The sequence below is a fragment of the Sus scrofa genome, chromosome 15 (assembly GCF_054392235.1).
Source record: "Sus scrofa isolate SSC_HxYL_T2T_F1_AM1 chromosome 15, Sscrofa_HxYL_maternal_Yorkshire_Landrace_v2.0, whole genome shotgun sequence".
NCBI lineage: Eukaryota > Metazoa > Chordata > Mammalia > Artiodactyla > Suidae > Sus > Sus scrofa.
In genome coordinates, this window is record NC_139397.1 from 107,971,674 (window position 1) to 107,992,089 (window position 20,416).

The following is a 20,416-nucleotide window of genomic DNA, read 5'->3' on the forward strand; positions in this document are numbered from 1 at the left end:
TTTTCACGACGGGACAGGGACTCTGAGATAGTTTCAATCATTGGTTTGAGGAATTTTTTTTTTTTTTTTTTCAGTTGCTTTCTGCCATGTAACATTGTTCTCTTGAAAAGAATTGTTCTCCAAAATTTCTTAGAATCTCTTTTCAATTTGGAATCAGTTATATTGAAACTGGTCATACTTTGCCAAATTTTGTATTATGAGTTTGGAACTTTTGGGGTGACATTTGTGTTTCGTTGCTTTTTCTTCATTTTTGTTAATTTGGGGATTTTTCATTTGCATTTTTAATAAAGTAATAAAAGATTAATGTCACCCATACTCCCCAGATGTAGATATTTCACTTATGATGATGTAGAGTTTGAGGTGCCTATTGGGCACAAAGGAAAGAAGTACTCTAATCTAAAGGGACCTATAGATCTGGAACTTGGGCAAGAAATTTGAGGGCTCCTGGAATGGGGCAGAATCACATTTATAACATGTATGAGCTCCAAATAAGAAGTGGTATTTCTATAGCCGGAAGTTATTAGTGCTTTTGAGGTAAGAGAATCAACACATTTCTGTCTCATTCAACTGAAATTGCACAACCTTTCTAAGTTGGCCTTGGAGGAAGTTTTAATACAAACAAAACTCACAAATCTTTAGGTATATGCATATTCAAGTTCAGGATGTGGAGCTCAATAATAACCAATTTGGGGAAAAACAATATTGTGAAATAAATAGTGAAAGAAAACTCTGAAAACATTTACGCTAAATTCATATGTGATACATTGAGACATATGTTTTATTATCAGTTTATTCAACCATGAAAAATCAGTTGCTTTTCTCTTTTTATCAATAGTTATGACCCTGAGATTTTTAAGGGCATAGACAGTGAGAATTAGTGTCCTGTTGCCTTTGTGAGTGATTCTGCAAATTGATTTTTCATTATAAGCCAGTATCTACAAGATGAAAGGTATTTGTTGTTTTATCTTTTAAACAAATGGCAAACAAAGAATACCACAACACCTACTTTTCACTATTGAAAATGAAATGGATCTCATAAGTTCAAAGGAATTCCACGAAACAAAAACCATTGACATGACAAAAGCGTGCATTTAATTCAATGCTTTGCAGAGATACATGACTAAAGTTGTGTGCATGGCTTGTCCTTTGGGATGGTCCCAGCTGTTTATTTTTAAAGAAAAAAATAAAAATGGAGCCAACAAATGCAATTAAGGAAAAAAAAAAATCCTTGAGACATAAGGGCACCTACATGTTCTAGTCTAAGAAACATGCAAGTATTACAAAACATTCCAGATACAGTATGACAGATGAACAGTGAAAAGGCACTGGAACAATGCTCCTTCTTTCAGAAACGGGAAATCTAACAGTTACGTTTTCACAAATGGTACTGATGAAACCATCTTTATTTTTAAAGAATTTTATAGAAGGAATTTTAGCACCATCATTAAAGGAAAAATAATAATACATTTTAGCCCTGCCTATCTCCAGTCTTGGAATAATCACAGAAGCATAGCACCTTTTAGTATCTAAAATATAAACAAGAATAGTTAAGTCCATCCCAGCTTCTAGAGATGAGGTAGCTCATGCTAAGAAATATTGGGTCATTTTTCCTATGAGAGTTCAAAGGCCAAATGTTCTAATTCTAGTCATCACATTTGATCAGAGTCCTGCAACTCTGAGTTTCTAAATCTTTTTCATTATAGGCTTGAGGAAGATGAGTTTGTACATGTGGAAGACTTTCAACTTTGGGTCCTGAACATTTGTTTATAAAGTTGTATGGAATTTATTTTGCAATCAAATTCTTCTTAAACGAGAAAGTGCAAATGGCTTACTCACTTAACTTCTATCTATATTGATAGGTTGAGTCAAAAGGGAAAGGTAGCTTTAAATTTGAATGAAGAAGTCTAGATTTACCACACTTTACCAAAATTTAAATTCACTTTTTTTGAGCGGAAATTCCATTGAATATATATTATTTTAAAATTCTATTTAGGACAGAAACTGATATATTTTCATGGTTCTCTCTAAAGAGTCTATCTTTAGTTTTACAACATCAAGACATGCATGTGGGTTTCTATCACAAGTATAGACACTTTGATTTCATTTTTAATTGTTAATCTGGGAATAAGAGGTCACAAAAGGGCACTACTTTCTATGTTTCAAACTGAAGCCATGTGAAATAAACCTATGTTGTGGTTTTACATACCCCACTCTTTAAGCTACCTGCCAGGAAGAAGAATTTTCTCATAAATACTAAGCAACTTTGTATTACATTGAAATAAATTGAAGAAAACAGAGATTTATTTATTCAATCAGTTTACTTTTTTTAAAAGGTGGTCATTGTCATTGGTCATCTTAAACCTAAACTGCTGTATTGCAAAATATTTTCAATCAATTAAAACTTGAGGACTGTAAGTAAAATAAATATTCTGAAGGATAAGGAGGCCAGGCACTTAAGACCATATATACAGTGCTGATGCAGGATCAGCCATTACTTCAAGAGTCTCAGGATCAGCTTCAAACAGTCAAAGTCTTGTGAATGGTGGTGGTCACTGGTGGTGGGGATGGTGTGCATTGTCGATGTATCTCGGCTCGCTTTACACAAAACAAACTGGCCCAATTTCGACGCCAAATTCTTGGTCTGTACTGCCAACATCCACAGGGGCAAGATCTATGATGGGCAAGCGTGCCACATTCTGTGTTCTATATTCAAAGATGGTCTTGCCCACGTTTCCATTTCGTTTCTGGAATTCAATGGTGCAGTGAGTTAAGAGGATATACAAATCGTTCCAAAGATGTCAGACAGAAACTTCCAAACCAATTTTTATCATGTAAAAGAATAATTTTTAGAGCATTACTTAAAAGTAAGAGCACTGTGACATAAAGTGAGGTACTGGCCTACCTGGCAGGCATTTCTCTCATGCTTTAAATTGAGGAATTGCCCTTTGTTCTTTTGCAACTTCCCAAATGGTCACAACAACATGAGTTATGAAAGCCTTTTTGGTTTTTACAAGTGAAACCATAATTCATCATTAAATCTTTTTTTTTATATCTAGATATGCAAGGGGGAAGACATATAAGTCAGTGAAAAATATAAGGTACCTCAGATTGATTATATATTTTAGAATCATAGAACTCCAAGCATGGAATTAAGATGAAATAAATTAAGTAACTTGCGGGAGAACCAAAGTGACTTTGTAAAGAGCTGCAAGGATCCACTCCTTTTTTTATTGTCTTGTATTAAATGCTCTAGTGTGCTTCACATATAACACACATTCAAGTTCACCCTAAGGAATAACTATAAACTGCTGTTGTGTTTATATACAGAGTAAAATTGCCCCTCCCCAGTACCATGACAGTATTTTTAACAAAATAAATTTTTTTCTTCAACCCAATCAAAATGGATCAAAAGTACTTACAGAGCAAGTATCGTGAAGAACGGTGTATCTGAATCTAACATTTCCCTCTGCTTTGATTTCTAAGTCATTTGACCCTTTCAGAACCACAGCTTTCTTGAGGTTCTTAGCCTGATCATCCATGTATCCTACACTGTTTTTACAGATGTAAGTAATGTTCTGGGAGGCTTCTTTTGATAAAAGTCGCAAGAAGGTCATTTGAGTAATGGCTGCATTAGGTGACTGGTGGTCTCCATAAACAAACTAGAAAAACAAAAGGAGTCTTTGTTATTCGTGTCCACTCCCTTGAGTTCTTGTGGTTGAACTAATAAAACTGACACAAGGCAGATTAACAAGAGAAAAACAACTTTAATTCGTCACACACAGGTCTAGAAATGGGACCTAAGAAGTTGCTGAAGCAGGCAGCTGTTATACTTTTCAGACAAAGAAACAATAAATTTGAGAGGAACTGACAGGACAAAGAGACTTGGGTTTGGGTACTTAATTGGTAAGGAATTTAAAGTTTGGACTTGGGTAGTAAATTAGTAAAGAGGTAACAAGGTTTGTTTATACAGGCTTTTCGATTCTAAATTCCCCATCTCTGAGGATAAGGATGTCTTTTTATCTCCCAGAACTGGGAGGGCACCTTTCACAAGGGAGATTTATTTCCTGCTTTCAGGGAGACAGAGAGCAGGAGTAAAGTGTCCCTCTTGCATTAACCTTTTCTTAAATAACTTTAATTCAAAAGAATATGCCAAGGAAGCATATTTTGGAATGTTCTGCCCTGGGCCCCAATATATGTAATATGGATGGGTTTTATAGAGCTCTGTGTGTGTGTTTGTGTCTTAATTTCAGACAAATAAATTTTGGAGAGTATTACTTTTATTCTTTCATATGAGATATTCTACCTATATACACAGAAATATCTTAAAATTTATATAAATATTCATAAGAACCTTTGTCTTTACTACCTCAAACAAGTAGCGATGAAACCAAAAATAATTATAACTCACCAGAGAAAGTTTAAATTTACTTAAATTTTTGAATTTGCTTCTCTATTTGTTTAAAAAAATTTTGAATATTAATTTTTAGAAAAAGTTATATACTTGAGCATAGGTGTGGATGTTCAATCGTGTATCAAAAGGAACTCACTGTTTTTATTGCTAATTATAAAAAGAATTAGGACTAAATTACTGGTATAAAATCTTTCTTAATCCAACTTGTAAAAAATATGAATTATGAACTTTTTACTGGCTCAGAAAAACAAATAATAAAAAATAATAATAATTTTCTACAGCTAACAATATTAAAAAGCTTGACCTCTCACTTAAGTATTTTGTAGTTGAATTTTACATGGTATATACCAGATTTCTAAGTATTAAACATATAAACATTTTCTTAAAGAATTTCTTACATAAGTTCTGATTCTCAATTTATTAAATTCTCTTGGTTTATTATTCTAGCAGTGTATATTTAGTAAACAAGTCATTTGTTTTTACACTGAGAAGGTCTTGTACATTTTGTAAGAAATTTTGTGAGTGGTTGAGCAGGAGGGTACGGTTTTCATTTTGAGTATTTTATCATCTTTCTTGAGAAATTCTTAATAAAACAGTAAGCTACAAAAAAAATAATAATTTCCTGTAGGATATTTCCTTCTCATCTTCTAGTTTGAGTTTTATTTTCAAGCTCCATTTGAGCTTTTTTACATTATGTATTAACTAAATTATATTTCAATTTGGTATATTTAAATTTAAAAATTTTCCTGTTCATTAAATAATGGTAGATTCTAGTATATCTCGCACACACCCATAATGTCTTCCTACTGCGTTTATTATGCACATGATTTCTGAGAAAAGGTCAAGACCAAAGTTGAGAAGAAAACTTTAGAGTTAGACTACCATAAAGAGATCTGGAATAAAAGATTCATATTGCACTCATAAGTGGCAAGGCTAGTTAAGACTCTAAATACTGGACCATGAAAGAAACATAGAAGGGAATGGACTCATAAAAATATTAACATAATTTATATAATTATAAAAATGCCTTAAGTTTAAATAATACTATAAAGTTTACAAAGGGATTCCATTACTAAAAATAATATATTAATTATCTAATATTTATCTGTAACTTACCAAATACTGGATATTATATTAACATTATATTAAGTACTTTATCTACACACAGAGATTGTAAGATAAATATTAGCACCCTCACTTTAAAATGGTAAAACTGAAGCTTCAAAAGGTTAAGTGACTTTCTAAGTTCCCAAAGTTAGTAAAGATCCAGGTACGAGTCACCTAGGTTGCCTGATCCTAAATGTAATCCCTGTCTTTTGACCATGGCGAGAGCCCTTCAGCTGTATCCCACTGTCAGTGTCAAATGCATTAAAGGAACTAATATGAAAAATAATTACTTCTGTATATTCAATCAATGTGAAAATTATCATTCAAAATTTATGTTGATTTAATTCATAATGGTATTTTTTTGTTGTTTTTTTCTTTTTATATGAAAGTCCTCAGCTAGGGATCAAATTGGAGCTATAGCTGCAGGCCTATGTCACAGCCAAGGCACTAAGGGATAGGAGCCACATCTGTTACCTATGCCATAGCTTGAGGTAACCCCAGATCCTTAACCTATTGAGTAAGCCTCATGGAGAGTATGTCAGGTTCTTAACCCACTGAGCCACAATGGGAACTCCCTAATTCATAGTCATGTTTCTGCAATGATATTACAATTGTAACCAATGAGACTATATCACCTCAAAATAAATATGGTAAAATAAACCTGGTAAAACAATAGAGCATAGTTCTAAATAAACATTAAAATAAAATAAATAAGGATAAGCAATGAATACAATTTTAAGTAAGCATATTAAATTACCTGAGATCCTCTATTCATGTCAAGACCATACCAAACAGGCTTATAATCAGGAGATTTGCTGGCCCACCACATTTTCCGTGGTATACTGTATGGGTTTGCCGAAATACACGTTTCTCCTGTTTCCATGTTGCAGTAAACTTTGATTGCATCTTCAGCAGATCCCTGGTTAGGATCAATCCAGTACTCACCTATTTTCAAAAATAAAAAATTTGCTAAATAAAAAGCATTTCAAACATTATGAGTTTCTAAAAGAATTAAGAGAGGGTTTGAAAATATGAACTCATTGATTAAAGACTTTTAAGAAAGAATCCCAGTTAAGGAAATACTCTGCATCTAAGGAAAAAGAACTACTATGCATATGGGTTCTTTCTACATGCCAGGCACATTCTAAGGCACCTTGCCAAATGTGAAGAAACACAAATGAGAAGAAAATATCATTACATATATTTTCTAGATGAGGAACTATTCCAAAAAGAGTTAATCTACCGTAAGATGCTTTGTAAAAATGAATGTGTTCTCATTAAATTTATAAAACCAATATTTTAAAACAAATAATGGAATGTAATAAAATAATGTATTGTCAAAATGATGAATGAAGTAGGTAAATGAGTCAAACTATAATTAGAATGCTATGAATTATTTCACTGGCTCTATTTAAAAATTATTTCATGTAGAAGAGATTTTTAAAGCAGGTTATATCAAGTTAGTGTTTGGTGCTAGAAACACAGTCTAATAAGCACACAATTACTTTGTTGCGCATATGTCTCTATGTACATATCTGAGTGTGTATGTATATTCTGTATACATACATAAAATATGCATAAAATATATATGAAATATGTATACAATATATGTATATTTATGTTATATAAATAAAAAGTTTATATAGTAGTATTATATATAATATATAAATATATGTATGCATATAAATATATATGTGTGTATATATAATATGTATTAAAAACTGCATTTTAAATGCTGAACAGGTGGTCAGACGTAAAATACAGAGGCATATCAAAATGCTTACTCTGCAAAGATAATTTTAGCTATCTCTGTCAATGTCATTTTAAAGCCAACTGAAACTCTTAAGCATTTCATAGCTCATTCTTGTGGCCGTCCTTCTTCACCAGGTCTTATTAATCAAAATTATAGAATTTTGCAAACTTTAGGCATTATGTACGCAACTAAGGAAAAAGACTATTTAATTTCAAAATATTTTATAACATTACTGTAACATAATCTTTCAGCAGAGATTACTAAAGTGTGATTTACAGAACATTAAACCACATGAAAGAAATCCCGTACTCAAATAAATTTGGGAAATAGTGTATACTTTATTCTACTCTTCATGATCCAACCATATATGTCATCATACTAAACCCCTGAGAATTATTGTGGTAACTTAATATGTTTAACCTTTCGCATTTAAAAAAAAGAAAAAATGGGTCTTCTCTGTTAGATGTAAGTATTTTCTACATTTATAGCACCACAAAATTATCAATATTTTAGGACTTCTGGATGGAAATGGAACTACCACCATGAAACTGCAGCAATAATAGGATATGTCCTCTATTACAGAACTTATCTCACAGCATAATTTTTCATATCATCAACTGTCCCCACCAGTAGACTATATATTCTGTGCCTGTCTACCATTTTATCTCTTGCTTCTATTACAAAGTAGACAGTAAATAAAATGCTCCGAAATGCATTTGAGAATTACACATCAGAGACAACAAGCTTTGCTCAAATGGGCAGCTGTCTACTCACCGCTCTGCTTTGCAGAATGGCAAAGCTTTAAGTCATCACAAGTCCGGGCAGGGTGTTTTTTAGAGCCATCAGGGCTGCGCATGGTTTCAATCTGACTACTGAGTGACTTCAGAGTAGCATGGACCCCTGGGTCAGTTTTGTTTTTGTCATCAGGAGCCGCCTGATCTTCAGTAAACTCTGGAAGTGGATCTGGCATGCTCTCATCATAGTGCCCCATGATATCCCCAAGAGCAGCTGTAAGGTGGCCAGGGGGACCCGGAGGGCCAGGTGGACCAGGCTCACCAGGAGGACCCTAATTTAAAAAAATGGAAAACACATTTAATTCAGTTTGGGGGTTTGGTTTTTCAATTGGATGCAAAGGCACTGATGAGGCTTGGTGCACAGGAAGTTACAATGAAACCCCTGAATTTGATGGTTACAGAGAGATCTGTAATTCATGCCCTTTTTAAACTAGATGGTTCTGGCCCGTGAACCCATAACATTCCAAGAATGAGAAATGATGCATAACTGTTTCTCAGGCAACATACCTGCAAGACAGCATCTGAGATAAAGATCAAAGCACAACACGGAGTTCCCGTCATAGCGCAGGGAAAATGAATCTGACTAGGAACCATGAGGATGTGGGTTCGATCCCTGGTCTCATTCAGTGGATTACAGTTCAGGCATTGCCTGAGCTGTGGTGTAGGTTGCAGATGCAGCTCAGATCTTGGCGTTACTGTGGCTGTGGCATAGGCAGGCAGCTACAGCTCCGAATGGACTCCTACTAGCCTGGGAACCTCCATATGCCGTGGTGTATCCCTAAAAAGACAAAAGACAAAAAAAAAAAAAATCAAAGCACAACATATATGCTCTGATGTTTACCTTAAAGATGCGATACATTTTATGTTAAGAATAGGTAGATATGTACATTCATTTCCAAATTTATTTTGGGCTAGACAACTGAATGTTTTAAAAGGATTTATGGACAGAAGCTGAATGAGGATATGCAGAGGACTTACGGCTGCTGGTTCTATAAGACCACATATCAATACAAAGGAAATACACACCAGAAACACCCACAAGAGAATTCCCCCCTGTTTCCAAATAAGGAGAAAAGCACAGGAAATCTTTATGTGCATTAATTAGTGTATAGATAAAAATTCTCTGTACTAAACAAAATTGGAGAAATTTCTCTTTACATTTTTCACTAACAAAAAAAAAAAAGAGTTCTCACAGAGTTCCCACTGTGGCTCAGAGGGTTAAGAACCCACCTAGTATCCATGAGGATGTAGGTTTGATCCCTGGCCTTGCTTAGTGGGTTAAAGGATTCAGCATTGTCATGAGATGCGGTATAGGCTACAGACATGGCTCATATCTGGTGTTGCTGTGGTTGTGATGTAGGCCAGAAACTGCAGCTCTGATTCGACCCCTAACCTGGGAACTTCCATATGCCATGGGTGTGGCACTTAAAAAAAATAAAAAATAAATAAGATAAAATAAAGGGTTCTCTTTTTTTTTTGAGTTAATTGGAGATAAGCATGAAACGTGGCAGAGTCTAGAAAAGTGGATCTTCTCTGTTAATTTTTTTCTCCATTTTCACAGGGAAGAACTGAGCAACTTGAGAGAATCGTCCAACAACCTGAAGAGATGCGTGGTCTGCAACTCTTACGGGGAGCTCAGTCCTGACAGGTAGAAGGCTGGAGCTCTGTTACTGGCTCTGCCACTTGTTATATGGCTCTGGACAAGTTGTCTCAACCTTTGATGTAAACATTTCCTCATCCTCAAGACACTATTGAAACTGGTTTTGGGTATTTTTTTTTTTTTTTTGGTTTTTTGGTTTTTTGGTCTTTAAGGTACTATCATGATCCTGTACATTCCTTTATGCTAGCTCAGGGGTAGAGTTTCTGCTTTTTTTTTTTTCATCAAGGACCACTAAATCACAAAGTCAAGTCAATTAAAAGCCACATAAGTGAGAGTCATTCCAATTCTGCAGCTGTTTTCCATTTAAGGTTAGAGAAATAAATAAATAAGAAATATTTCTTTTGACCAGAGGAAATGTAAAGTTATTTTTTCCATGTAACAAATAATAAATATTTGGTTTAACGGTATTTCCAAGAAAGGGCAGAGACAGAATAAACAAGAAAAGGAAAGGAAAATAAAACCAAAGAGGAAGAAACACCAGGGAGGGGAACAAAATTATATATATATATATATATATACACACACATGCACATACATACATGCGTGCATGGCAAATAGGTGAGAGGTTTTTTTTCAAAGCTTGGTTTTTGAGAAGTCAATGTCTAACTAAAGCAATTTATAATTTACATAATTCTCAAGTTGATACTACTGAAATACTCTATTAAAAGTTTTAATTGAAATCCTTTCTGAATTTCATTTTCAGTGAATAAAACTTCAATATCATATGCCTTACTTTTCAGGATTTTCATGAATGAATACATGCATCAAATCTCACAGTCTATTGCCACTTAAAGCAAAGCAACATTTTCATAACTCTAATTATAATACAATCATAACACTATTTGCTCATTGGCATCACATGAAGTCAAGGCCAGGTAGCTTGGACTCTTATTTTATATACTCTGAATAAGCTGTATTAAAATGTATGAAATAGCTTCTTATACAGACAAGCTCATGACTTTTAGGCTTGTTTTCAGAGTTCCTTCAGTCTTGTCCATCATGCTGCACAGACCTTCTTTAGATAGAATCCAAGCTATGGGAACCAAAAGTATTACTTGCATACAAATCTCAGTGATTTTACCTCGGGGCCGGCTTCTCCAACACTGCCTCGCACACCAGGAGGTCCGACTGGCCCAAGCGGCCCAGGGTTTCCCTCTTTCCCCGAAGGACCAACAGGGCCTGGAGGACCCTGCAAGAAACAAAGACTGTATTTTAGACTTCAGGAAGAAAACCTTTGCCGTGTATTTGTCTAATCAAAGGACTATTTCTTTATGGAGCTATCACAATGATTTCTCAGATTCATTTTCCTAATGACTAATAAATGTAGTTCCAGCACTTTCCAATGTTTACTACTTCATCACACACAACTTCCCCATCATCCATGCAGAGTAAAAGACCAGTGTCACTTAAAAACTTTAATGGACTAGTCATTGACTTTTACTGGTAGATGTTTCATCAAATTTCATGTATTATAAACTTAATTAGAAACTCAATTAACTAGGAATAAGCAAATGACAGAAGTTGGAGTGTTATAAATTAAATTTGTGTGCTTATACACCAGAATCTCATTACATCCTAGTAATTTTGATACTATTCTCAATTTTATGTATGATTTATTTACACTATATTAAGACAAAGCAGAAATTCCTTCTAATGATATTCCCAAATAGTTATGTATATGTCAATTGTCTCATGGCATTAATGACCTATTAGAGGCAGCATTAATACTAATATAGAATTTCTAAAAGCTTCAAATATTGGTTTTATTTTATGATTTGCTTCCTAATTAGCCTTATGCCAATGACTTCTAAGGAACAATTACAATTACTTAGAGGAATCTATATCCAGCTTCAAAATCTGTCTCCACTTCATAGTAAATCTTATTGTATTATCTCAAAGAGTAAGATTAAATGGAAATTTCAATAAACACAGAATACGAAAATAAACTAACAGAGAACAATATCCACCCTAGGTAAAAGTTTTAATTTATGACCTATGAGGTAATATGTCGTATTTCAGGATATTTTTACTTAAAGGTAAGGGCTGAATAGTTTGTCTCATACATTCACTGCCTGCTTCAGAGAACCGAGGCCCACCCAGCTTCAATGCCATGAAAACAATACCCAAATACTAAGAATAAGTCACCAAGCACATTATTATTTGCATCTGCAACTTATTAAGTTTTGTTACTTACTCTTGGGCCAAATGGCCCAGGGATTCCAGCACTGCCTTGTTCACCATTGGGACCCTAAGTAGGAAAAAAAAAATGATGCCAGAATATTTATATCCTATGAATTACAATTTTCAGCTTTTAAAAATGTCCTATCATTGACTTTAGCAGCACTAACTACTTTCATAAAGTAATAAATCTCTACAATGTCTACATGAGTTGACCAATAATAAACCCAGCGGTAGGAGTAATGGTGCAATCCCCTTTTGCTTTTTTTCTTAGAAATTACAGCAAATAAATGAACAATTATATAGGATAACTAGGTAATTAGTTATTCATCAAGATATTCTTTAAAAAATGAAAAGACAAAAACATCCATCCATTTATAGACAAATAAATATTTATGTCAAGACACACGTGTATTTTCACTTGGAGGGTAAGTAATACTTAAAGGAATAACTTACGGGAGGTCCAGGAAGACCTTGAAGACCAGTGAAGCCTCTGTGACCCTTCTGACCTCGGTCACCTCGGTCACCATGATCCCCTTTGTCACCGCGAGGTCCTTGGGGTCCCTAAAAAATAGGGTCATGGAATAGATATTGCCTGTTGAGACCATAGTTTACTACAATTTTACTTTGTGCAACTGTACTTGCTACATTTTGAGTACTATCTTTTATACATATTAATATATTTACTTATCTAAATAGTATTAGACCTACTAATTTTTTTCTATTTTTCTCAAAGAATGAAAGTGGTCACTAAAAACATAAAATGCATAGTAATGCTTTCCAAAAGATTCAGATTTTTTTAATGTTTTTCCTACAGTCAGACTAAAAAGAGGTAGTTTTAGGTTTGATCTAGCCTGAGACATTTTTCAAAGACTATATTTCACATATTTAGCTGATATCATTATGTAAAAATATTGCCACTACATATTCTTTTAAATTAAAATGAGTTCTTATTTACTTATGTTACTTCTAAGAATAAAACATTTATTAAATTTGCATATGCAGATAAACTAGCTAGATATGACAGCTGGGACTATACTAAGAAATTGGCCGTACTTAAAAGTTGCAAGGACAGTAGACTTTACAAGTTCAAACCACAAAAAAATAAAATTTCTAACTATATGAAATTACAGATGTTAATTAAAATTACTGTGGTAATCATTTTACAATATATACCTATATAAAATCATTATGTTGTACACCTTAAACACATACAGTGTTATACACGAATTATAGCTCAATAAAACTGGTGGAAAAAAGAAATTGGCAAAAACTTTTTTGAGCAAATGAAAAGAGGAATATCATCATCAAGCCACACTTTTCTAAAGAAAACACAAATAAATTCTATATGATCCTCATATCTGCAATATCTGTACCCAAATTTATCAACCCTAATCCTGGGGAACTAAAGAAAAAGTAACAGGTAAGAATCTAAGTATGGGAATAGAAGCTACACTAAGAGGTGAAAATTATCTGATCAATCTTATAAGTCAGAGGCTTCTCCTTTGTTAGTTTATTTTTAAGTCTTGGGGAATAAAGGCAGCTCCAAGGGTTGAGTAGTTCACAGGAAACTGATAAATAGCATAGAGTCACCTATTATAGGTGAAGCTTCTGTTGTCTTTAAAGTTTTCCTAAAAGAGAAATGAAACTATCCATCCAACTTTGGAGAATGGAGGATCATCAAACAGACTGGCTCTCGGGTTAATCTTTCCCTTATTAGTTTTTTGTTCTTATTTTGTTTGGTTCCTATTTTGTTTGGATATACTAATTGTCAAATAGTATGGGAATCTTTTTTATAATAAAAACAAGACTAGATCTCAGTAACTTTTATGCATTTTATACAATAATGTACTTAAATGCTAAAATCAGTCCGAATGTTTTTATCATGTCAGAAAGGTTAGTTTAATTTAGGGATTTCCCTAAGTTTCATAATTAAAAGTAAACTGAACCAAATTAACTAACTAAACCAGAAAGCATTAACTAAATTATTAACTAGAATTCATGGAAATCACGGAAAAAAAAACTGTAACTGGTTAGAAAATCATTTTTGACATTAACTATGAAATCTCCTCAAGCCTAGCTCAAATCAAAGCTGAGAATGATGATTTACTAACAGGACATAATTCTAAGGCTAAAATTGTTTTTCATGAGTATAGATATTCATTTATATAATGGGTGTGAAAGAAATATGATCACAGGCTGCCCATAAGAGATGCTTCATTCATGAAAAAACAACAATCATTAATCTGGAAGCAACTGCAAATACAAAAAAATCAAAACATGGGTAGGGCAGTCTAGTTGAAAATAAAATATATTTGAATAGCACTTTCGAAGTTTACAAAGAACTTTTAAACCCATTTCCCTATGTAAATATTAGAAAATCTCAGCAAATGGCACTATTACTGCCATTATTTTGGGAGAAAATTGTGACTCCAAAGTCTTGATTGATTACTGAAATAATTCACAGTTAAATTCAGAAGAGCTATATTAAAATTATAAAAACAAATATAAACACCTGGATATTATTTTAAATTAATATTTTGTCCAAAGCTTGAAGAATTTGGTAATTTTCATTCGTGAACCTTAAATTGTACTTATTTGGGAGTATATTTTATATAGGAAGACATATTAAAACAAAACAAAACAGAAAACTTACAAGTAAGCCACGTTTCCCGGCTCGACCAGGTGGTCCTATAGGACCCCGAGAACCCTAGAAGAGATGTTCACAAAAATTGATATGTTAAAATAAGTGGATAAATTATATAGATGTAATATTCAAGAACATGTATTTGTAGTTGAATATTTATATGTGTGTATGCGTATCTAAGGATATACTATTATGGCTAATTAATTAAAATCAGGGTAATGTCCTTAAGTATAAAAAAAGAATATGCTCACTATAACTCCAATGACACTTCTAAGGTCAGTTTTACTAATGGACTTCACTGAATGAAGATCACCTTAGTTGATTACATAAGACATTATTACTTAAATTTGACATGATACTTATTATTTGATTTCCTAAAGATGATGAAAGTCAAAGCATCAGGGTTTTTGAACACCTATTAGAATTAAATTTTTAAGACTAAAAAAATTAAATCATCATTGACCATTTATTATTCTTTAGAGTCCCTAAGCACACATGTCATTGTATGCATGCGTATATGTAGCTCATAAGACAGCATATTGATGTTTTTAATGGTCAGTGTAAAATGGACACTTCTTACCGGGTCTCCTCTTTGTCCTGCATCTCCTGGGGCACCAACAGGGCCGGGGGTTCCAGGGGCACCCCGAGAGCCCGGCAGACCTGCAGGCCCAGGGTCTCCGCGATCACCCTGACAAGAAAACCATGATATTGTCCTTTTAATATTTATTCTAAAATAACAGTATTCTATATGCTCATGCTATTCATAAGGAAAAAAAATATTTTTTTAAAACATTATTTTACTTAAATATTTTACTTAAATTTATTATTAATAAATCAAACTGAAAGGAATAAGATATTTCTCCCCAGTTTCATCTCTGCCCTCATTCTCACCCTATTATTCCCATAATCAAGATTGCTAGAGAACAGGAATGGTTATCTCCAGAATTCAGCCTGTTTCTTTGACCAGAAATCCTTCCAACTGGGGTATCTGTACACTTGGTATAAACAAAAACTTTCCAGAGTGTAAAAACCAAGACAGAAAATTTTAAGGAAACCACTTCCTAGTTTTCAACTTCACATGTGTTCTTTCAGGAAACTGATTTGGAGCATCCTTCCTTATCACTCTTCTCCCATTTCATGAAATAAAAGCAGATCTTATCCCTTGGCAGTCTTACTGCGGTGCAATGCTCCAAGGAGTAAACACCACTGGGTATCAAACTAAGGGACTTTTCCAGAATCCAAAGTCACCTTGAGAATAAAGCAAAGAGGTATTTGGAGATAAAGAGAATGCTCCTTATTTTACCCAGGTGACTTAATTAGGACAAGGTTCCAAACCTTACTTGTCTCTTTAAGAGGTCAGAGAGAGATTATTGTTAATATTAACATATATTAATACAATTATTTGACTTGAAAAAAATGGAGTCTGTCCTTTTTTATGGAAATTAAGTCTTTTTGACTAATTAGTTTGGTAACCAGGACAAACTGGTGATTCGTTTAGAAAATGGACACGTAATACATTGAATATTGAAAGCACATATACACTTAGGATTTACCACAAATTACCTCCTTTGCAACTATTAAAACTTATGATTAAAATAAAATGTGATGGCAAGTTAAAATATCCATAGGGCTACACAGAATTTCAAAACCGAATCAGGGGATACATCAGCAAAACCTTTGACTACTGTACTAGAGAATATACACCACCAAGGGAAAAACTCAGATGCTAAGAGAATTTGCATTCCCTGGCTTTATGGTAGATGGCAGTGGGGAGGAGGGGCGGAGTCCTCAAAACTCTTTCTTCCTCTCTCTTTGAATGCCTACCAGACACTTTAAACACATCATTTAAAACAAAATGCCCAGTGGTATAGGGATTAATCACATTTAAACTATTTGAAAACTGAGGTTCAGAAAATTTGTTCAAGATCACATAGTTAGTTACTTAAGGAATCAAGATTCCAATCTAGGTCTTGCTGGTTTCAAAGTCCACGTTGCATCATAACAGACATCAGAGAGAGTTGGGGTTTTTTATTTGTTTGGTTGCCTTCTGTTTACTACTCTGTAGTCTGAGACAACTGTGTGACTTCCCAAAGGCACTAGAGCTTCAGATACGGTTGGGGATATTTTCAGTTCAGCACCCTTCAAATTTTTTAAAACACATCATGAAATATAAAATATTTAGAGAGAGATGGATTATTTCCTCACGTGACATTCACTTTAGGTGAGTAGAGAAATTTAGATGTTATACAGCTTCCGTACTTTTGTGAATGAGTTTAATAATCAGACTACTTCATATGTATCTTTATTCAAAGCCTTCACGATGCACCAAATATGAAAGCAATTTGTTTCCTACTGTTAATTTGAAAAAGGCCATCTCACATTGCTGCATTGCTGTGTATTCAAACCTCATTTCACTTACAAGATCTACTCAAATTATGACCTAACAAAAAAGACTGCTACTATCAGAAAAATCAGGGCCAAACTGGAACCAGGAGAAGAAAAAGTAGATTTTTACTTTTCAGTAAAATGGTTCAAATTTACATCACTCCAGATATTTTAATCAGTGAAATTGCCCTTACACGTTCTCCAACAGCACCATCCCGTCCCGGAGTACCGTCATTACCAGCTGGACCCTATAAAGAAACACATTTGAAAAAAGAATTAACTGAGTAATAAAAAAAAAAAAATCACATTCCAATTGTCAGAAAAATTATAGCATGTTTCCCACCTCTCTTCCATATTATAAATTAGCATTTATGGAAATTTCAGTAGAAGCAAGTCTTCTGCCATATTTTTATTACTTTGATCTGCTTGTAAAATTATTAACACATTCTTATATTTTTGGTGCCAATTTTAAATACAGTTTTATTTGACACATATTTTCCACTTATAATATAGTACTTCTAAAGTACAATATCATTACCTTTCCCTGTGTACATATTTCATATTCAAGTGTTAAGAATGCCCATTATTTACTACAGCAGCTCCACTTTAAGACTGTCCTAGAATTTGCTATAGATTTGGGTTCTTCAGTGTTTGGTGTCAGTTGGCTTAACCTCTTCAATGGTGGGCCCAGAGGTGCCACCAGATGGAGGAGCTCCACCACCAGGGAGGCCCCTGGACACTCCTCCTGGTGTGCCTCCTACACTTCATCTAAATTCTTACTTTCTATTTTTTATATTAAAAAAGAAAAAATAGGAGTTCCTGGTGTGGCTCAGTGGAAATGAATCTGACTGGCATCCATCAGGACGCAGGTTTGATCCTGGGCCTTGCTCAGTGAGTTAAGAATCTGGCATTGCCGTGAACCATGGTGTATGTTGCAGATGTGGCTCAGATCTGGTGTTGCTGTGGCTGGTGGCTACAGCTCCGATGGGCTGGCGGCTACAGCTCCGATGCAATCCCTAGCCTGGGAACTTCCTTCCATATGTCATAGGTGTGGCCCCAAAAAGGCAAAAAAGAAAAGTATTCAAAGTCTTTGAAATAAATAGACAAAAAAATCCATTCCTGGTATTTTACATTTTGTTTATATTACCATTGTATGGTTTTCCTCACTTTTACTAACCCGAATAATACCTTGAAAGTTCTGAAATAATTATGTTTAGATACTAAATTACTTTTAAAAACATAGTCTTCTTTCCCTATTTTCTTTCCTTTTTTTTCCCCAGAATTATACTTTTACCACTTGATCAAAAATTGCTCTGAAAGGCATTGTTTCTTTCAAGAAGATGTGACATTAACTATTTTGTGATTTACTCAATAAAGCACTGAAGAGAGGAAATTCCAAATTGCAACTTCTCAAATTACCTTTCCAAAGCTGATTTCCTCTCAAAAGAGCCTAAGGGAACATGATATCCATAATGTTACTTTATAGGGACACTTAAGCAAAATGATCTCTGCTTATTTTGCCCTTTTCATAAGCTGGAACAATTATATTAATCCTATCACCATAAAACTTGGCAATTCTGATAAATATGCCATTACAGAATGAAATAATAACAAGATAAAAGACAAATGGTTATGTTCTTTCACCTTCAAAACAATTTGGTAACAACTTAAATCATCAAAAATACTTGATTCCAGAATAGATGGTCAGAGCAAAGACACCAATATCATTACCTTTCCCTTACGTTATCATTTAGTCAACTCTTTAGAAAAGAATACATTAAAAAACATCACTAGGAAACTTCCTTCAGGTCAAAAGTACAATTTCTAAATTTCTAAAGTGATTGGTAAATAAAAAAAATGTCCCCATGACACCGAGCTAGGAAGGGGAGAGCGATTTTCACTACAGTACTTACCTCAGGTCCTGGTTCTCCCACAGGGCCATTTGAGCCTGGGGGTCCCACAGGTCCAGGGGGGCCTTTATCTCCTGGTGCACCAGTCGGTCCTACTTTTCCTGGTGTGCCCTGAAATGAAAGTATAAATAAGGCAACCACTTCTGAAGAAGTTAAGGATGTCAGTTCACATCAAGGCTATGTTTATTCAAACAGCATCCCCACCCCTCCTTCTATGAGAATAATTGTCCATTATTCCACAACACCCATGTCACTGGAGTGCCTTCTGAGGGGGTTGCCTACTTCTTATCGCACTCATCTTGACATATAAAAGTAACCTTTGCACCAACTCAGATGCACTTTGGGTTCTAATCTGAGGTACTGTCATCAGTTCTGGATGTCTTTCTTGAATCTGCATCACTGGTAAGATATGCTCATCTTTATTCATTTTGCCTTCACTTCCCTTTATTTCTATATCCTGGCACTTTGGTCTCACTATTGGCAGAGTTTACTTCCAGGTTCCATGGCTCACCTCCATAACACCAAAACATCCCTTAACCCCTGGTTTGCTGGTTTCAGATCTCCATCCACATGTCCCCAGTTCCAAGGTGCCAGCAGTACCTCTCTCTGTCTTCATTCTATATAAAACATCTTTTTTTTTTTTTTTCCCCTCAAACATGTAAACTTTCAGCAGTAAAATTTAGTCTCTTCAAAGCTAACTTTTATCCTTACTCTAGGGAATATGAGATTCTTCACAGCCTCCAGGGACCAGGAGATTACTTTCAGAATCCTTCTTTATAGTTCACCCCACTTTCACCTCCAGTATGACTTTAGCTCAACTACTTCTTCCCTTTGATGGTTTATGAAAACTTACTCTCTGAACTGTGAAATACGAATGTTTCTGTTAGGCATGTTTATTTAAAAAGAGGCTACCTACTCACCAGGAGATCATCCCCCTTCTCCAACTCAATGATATTTTTAATCTTTGAAGAAAGATTTAGAGTCACCCAAAATCCATATCCTTATTTGTCTACTTCTCTAGTCCCGGGGTTAAATAAATATATTTTTCAAAGGCTTTTGAAGGTACTTAAGTAAAGAATTTGACATTTCAAGTCAAAAGGCTTCTGAGATATTCAGAAGTTGTGTCTGAAAAAGACTTGTTTATTAAGAAAAAAACATAAATCCTCTCTTCACAAGTTATATTACCCATAATCAGATGAAATATTGACCAATACAGCTACTCACTGCTGGGCCTGGAAGGCCAGGCATCCCTCGCTCTCCACGCTGCCCGGGCATGCCGACGATTCCTCTTTGCCCAGTAGTTCCAGCTGGACCCGGGGGACCATCTGGACCCTAATTTTGAAGACAAACTGTAATGAGAAGTTCTCCAGGGAAAACCATATGCAAGCACTTTATAACAGATCACAGCTTTACCTATTTTTTGGGTATGAGAATAAGTTCTCTGTTCCATAAAACCATCTACTTTTGAGTAGTCATAATGTGTAATTCACACCAAACCTCTAACATGATTTAAAGGTGAGAATGGCTAATTAGTTGGGAAGGAACTTGAATATTAATGTGAATATTGGTAG

The 20,416-nt window shown here is 34.4% G+C and overlaps 1 protein-coding gene across 4 annotated transcripts in view; it reads right to left on the reverse strand.

Moving 5' to 3' along the window:
- Positions 1 to 1,069: 1,069 nt before the first annotated feature.
- COL5A2 (collagen type V alpha 2 chain) overlaps positions 1,070 to 20,416 on the reverse strand; it is a 146,935-nt gene continuing 127,588 nt past the window's right edge. For 2 of the 4 annotated variants that reach the window (XM_084998324.1, XM_084998325.1), the window contains 12 exons: positions 20,070 to 20,177; positions 18,849 to 18,956; positions 17,130 to 17,183; positions 15,131 to 15,238; positions 14,560 to 14,613; positions 12,360 to 12,467; positions 11,920 to 11,973; positions 10,807 to 10,914; positions 8,046 to 8,337; positions 6,276 to 6,463; positions 3,420 to 3,659; positions 1,070 to 2,744 (listed from right to left, as the gene is read on the reverse strand). In XM_084998324.1, the coding sequence (XP_084854450.1) occupies positions 2,598 to 2,744; positions 3,420 to 3,659; positions 6,276 to 6,463; positions 8,046 to 8,337; positions 10,807 to 10,914; positions 11,920 to 11,973; positions 12,360 to 12,467; positions 14,560 to 14,613; positions 15,131 to 15,238; positions 17,130 to 17,183; positions 18,849 to 18,956; positions 20,070 to 20,177 (1,569 nt within the window). In that variant the 3' untranslated portion in view covers positions 1,070 to 2,597. Of the gene's footprint in view, positions 2,745 to 3,419; positions 3,660 to 6,275; positions 6,464 to 8,045; positions 8,338 to 10,806; positions 10,915 to 11,919; positions 11,974 to 12,359; positions 12,468 to 14,559; positions 14,614 to 15,130; positions 15,239 to 17,129; positions 17,184 to 18,848; positions 18,957 to 20,069; positions 20,178 to 20,416 lie in introns of those variants that run through there. The other 2 variants (NM_001105289.1, XR_014828846.1) reach the window with 2 other exon arrangements.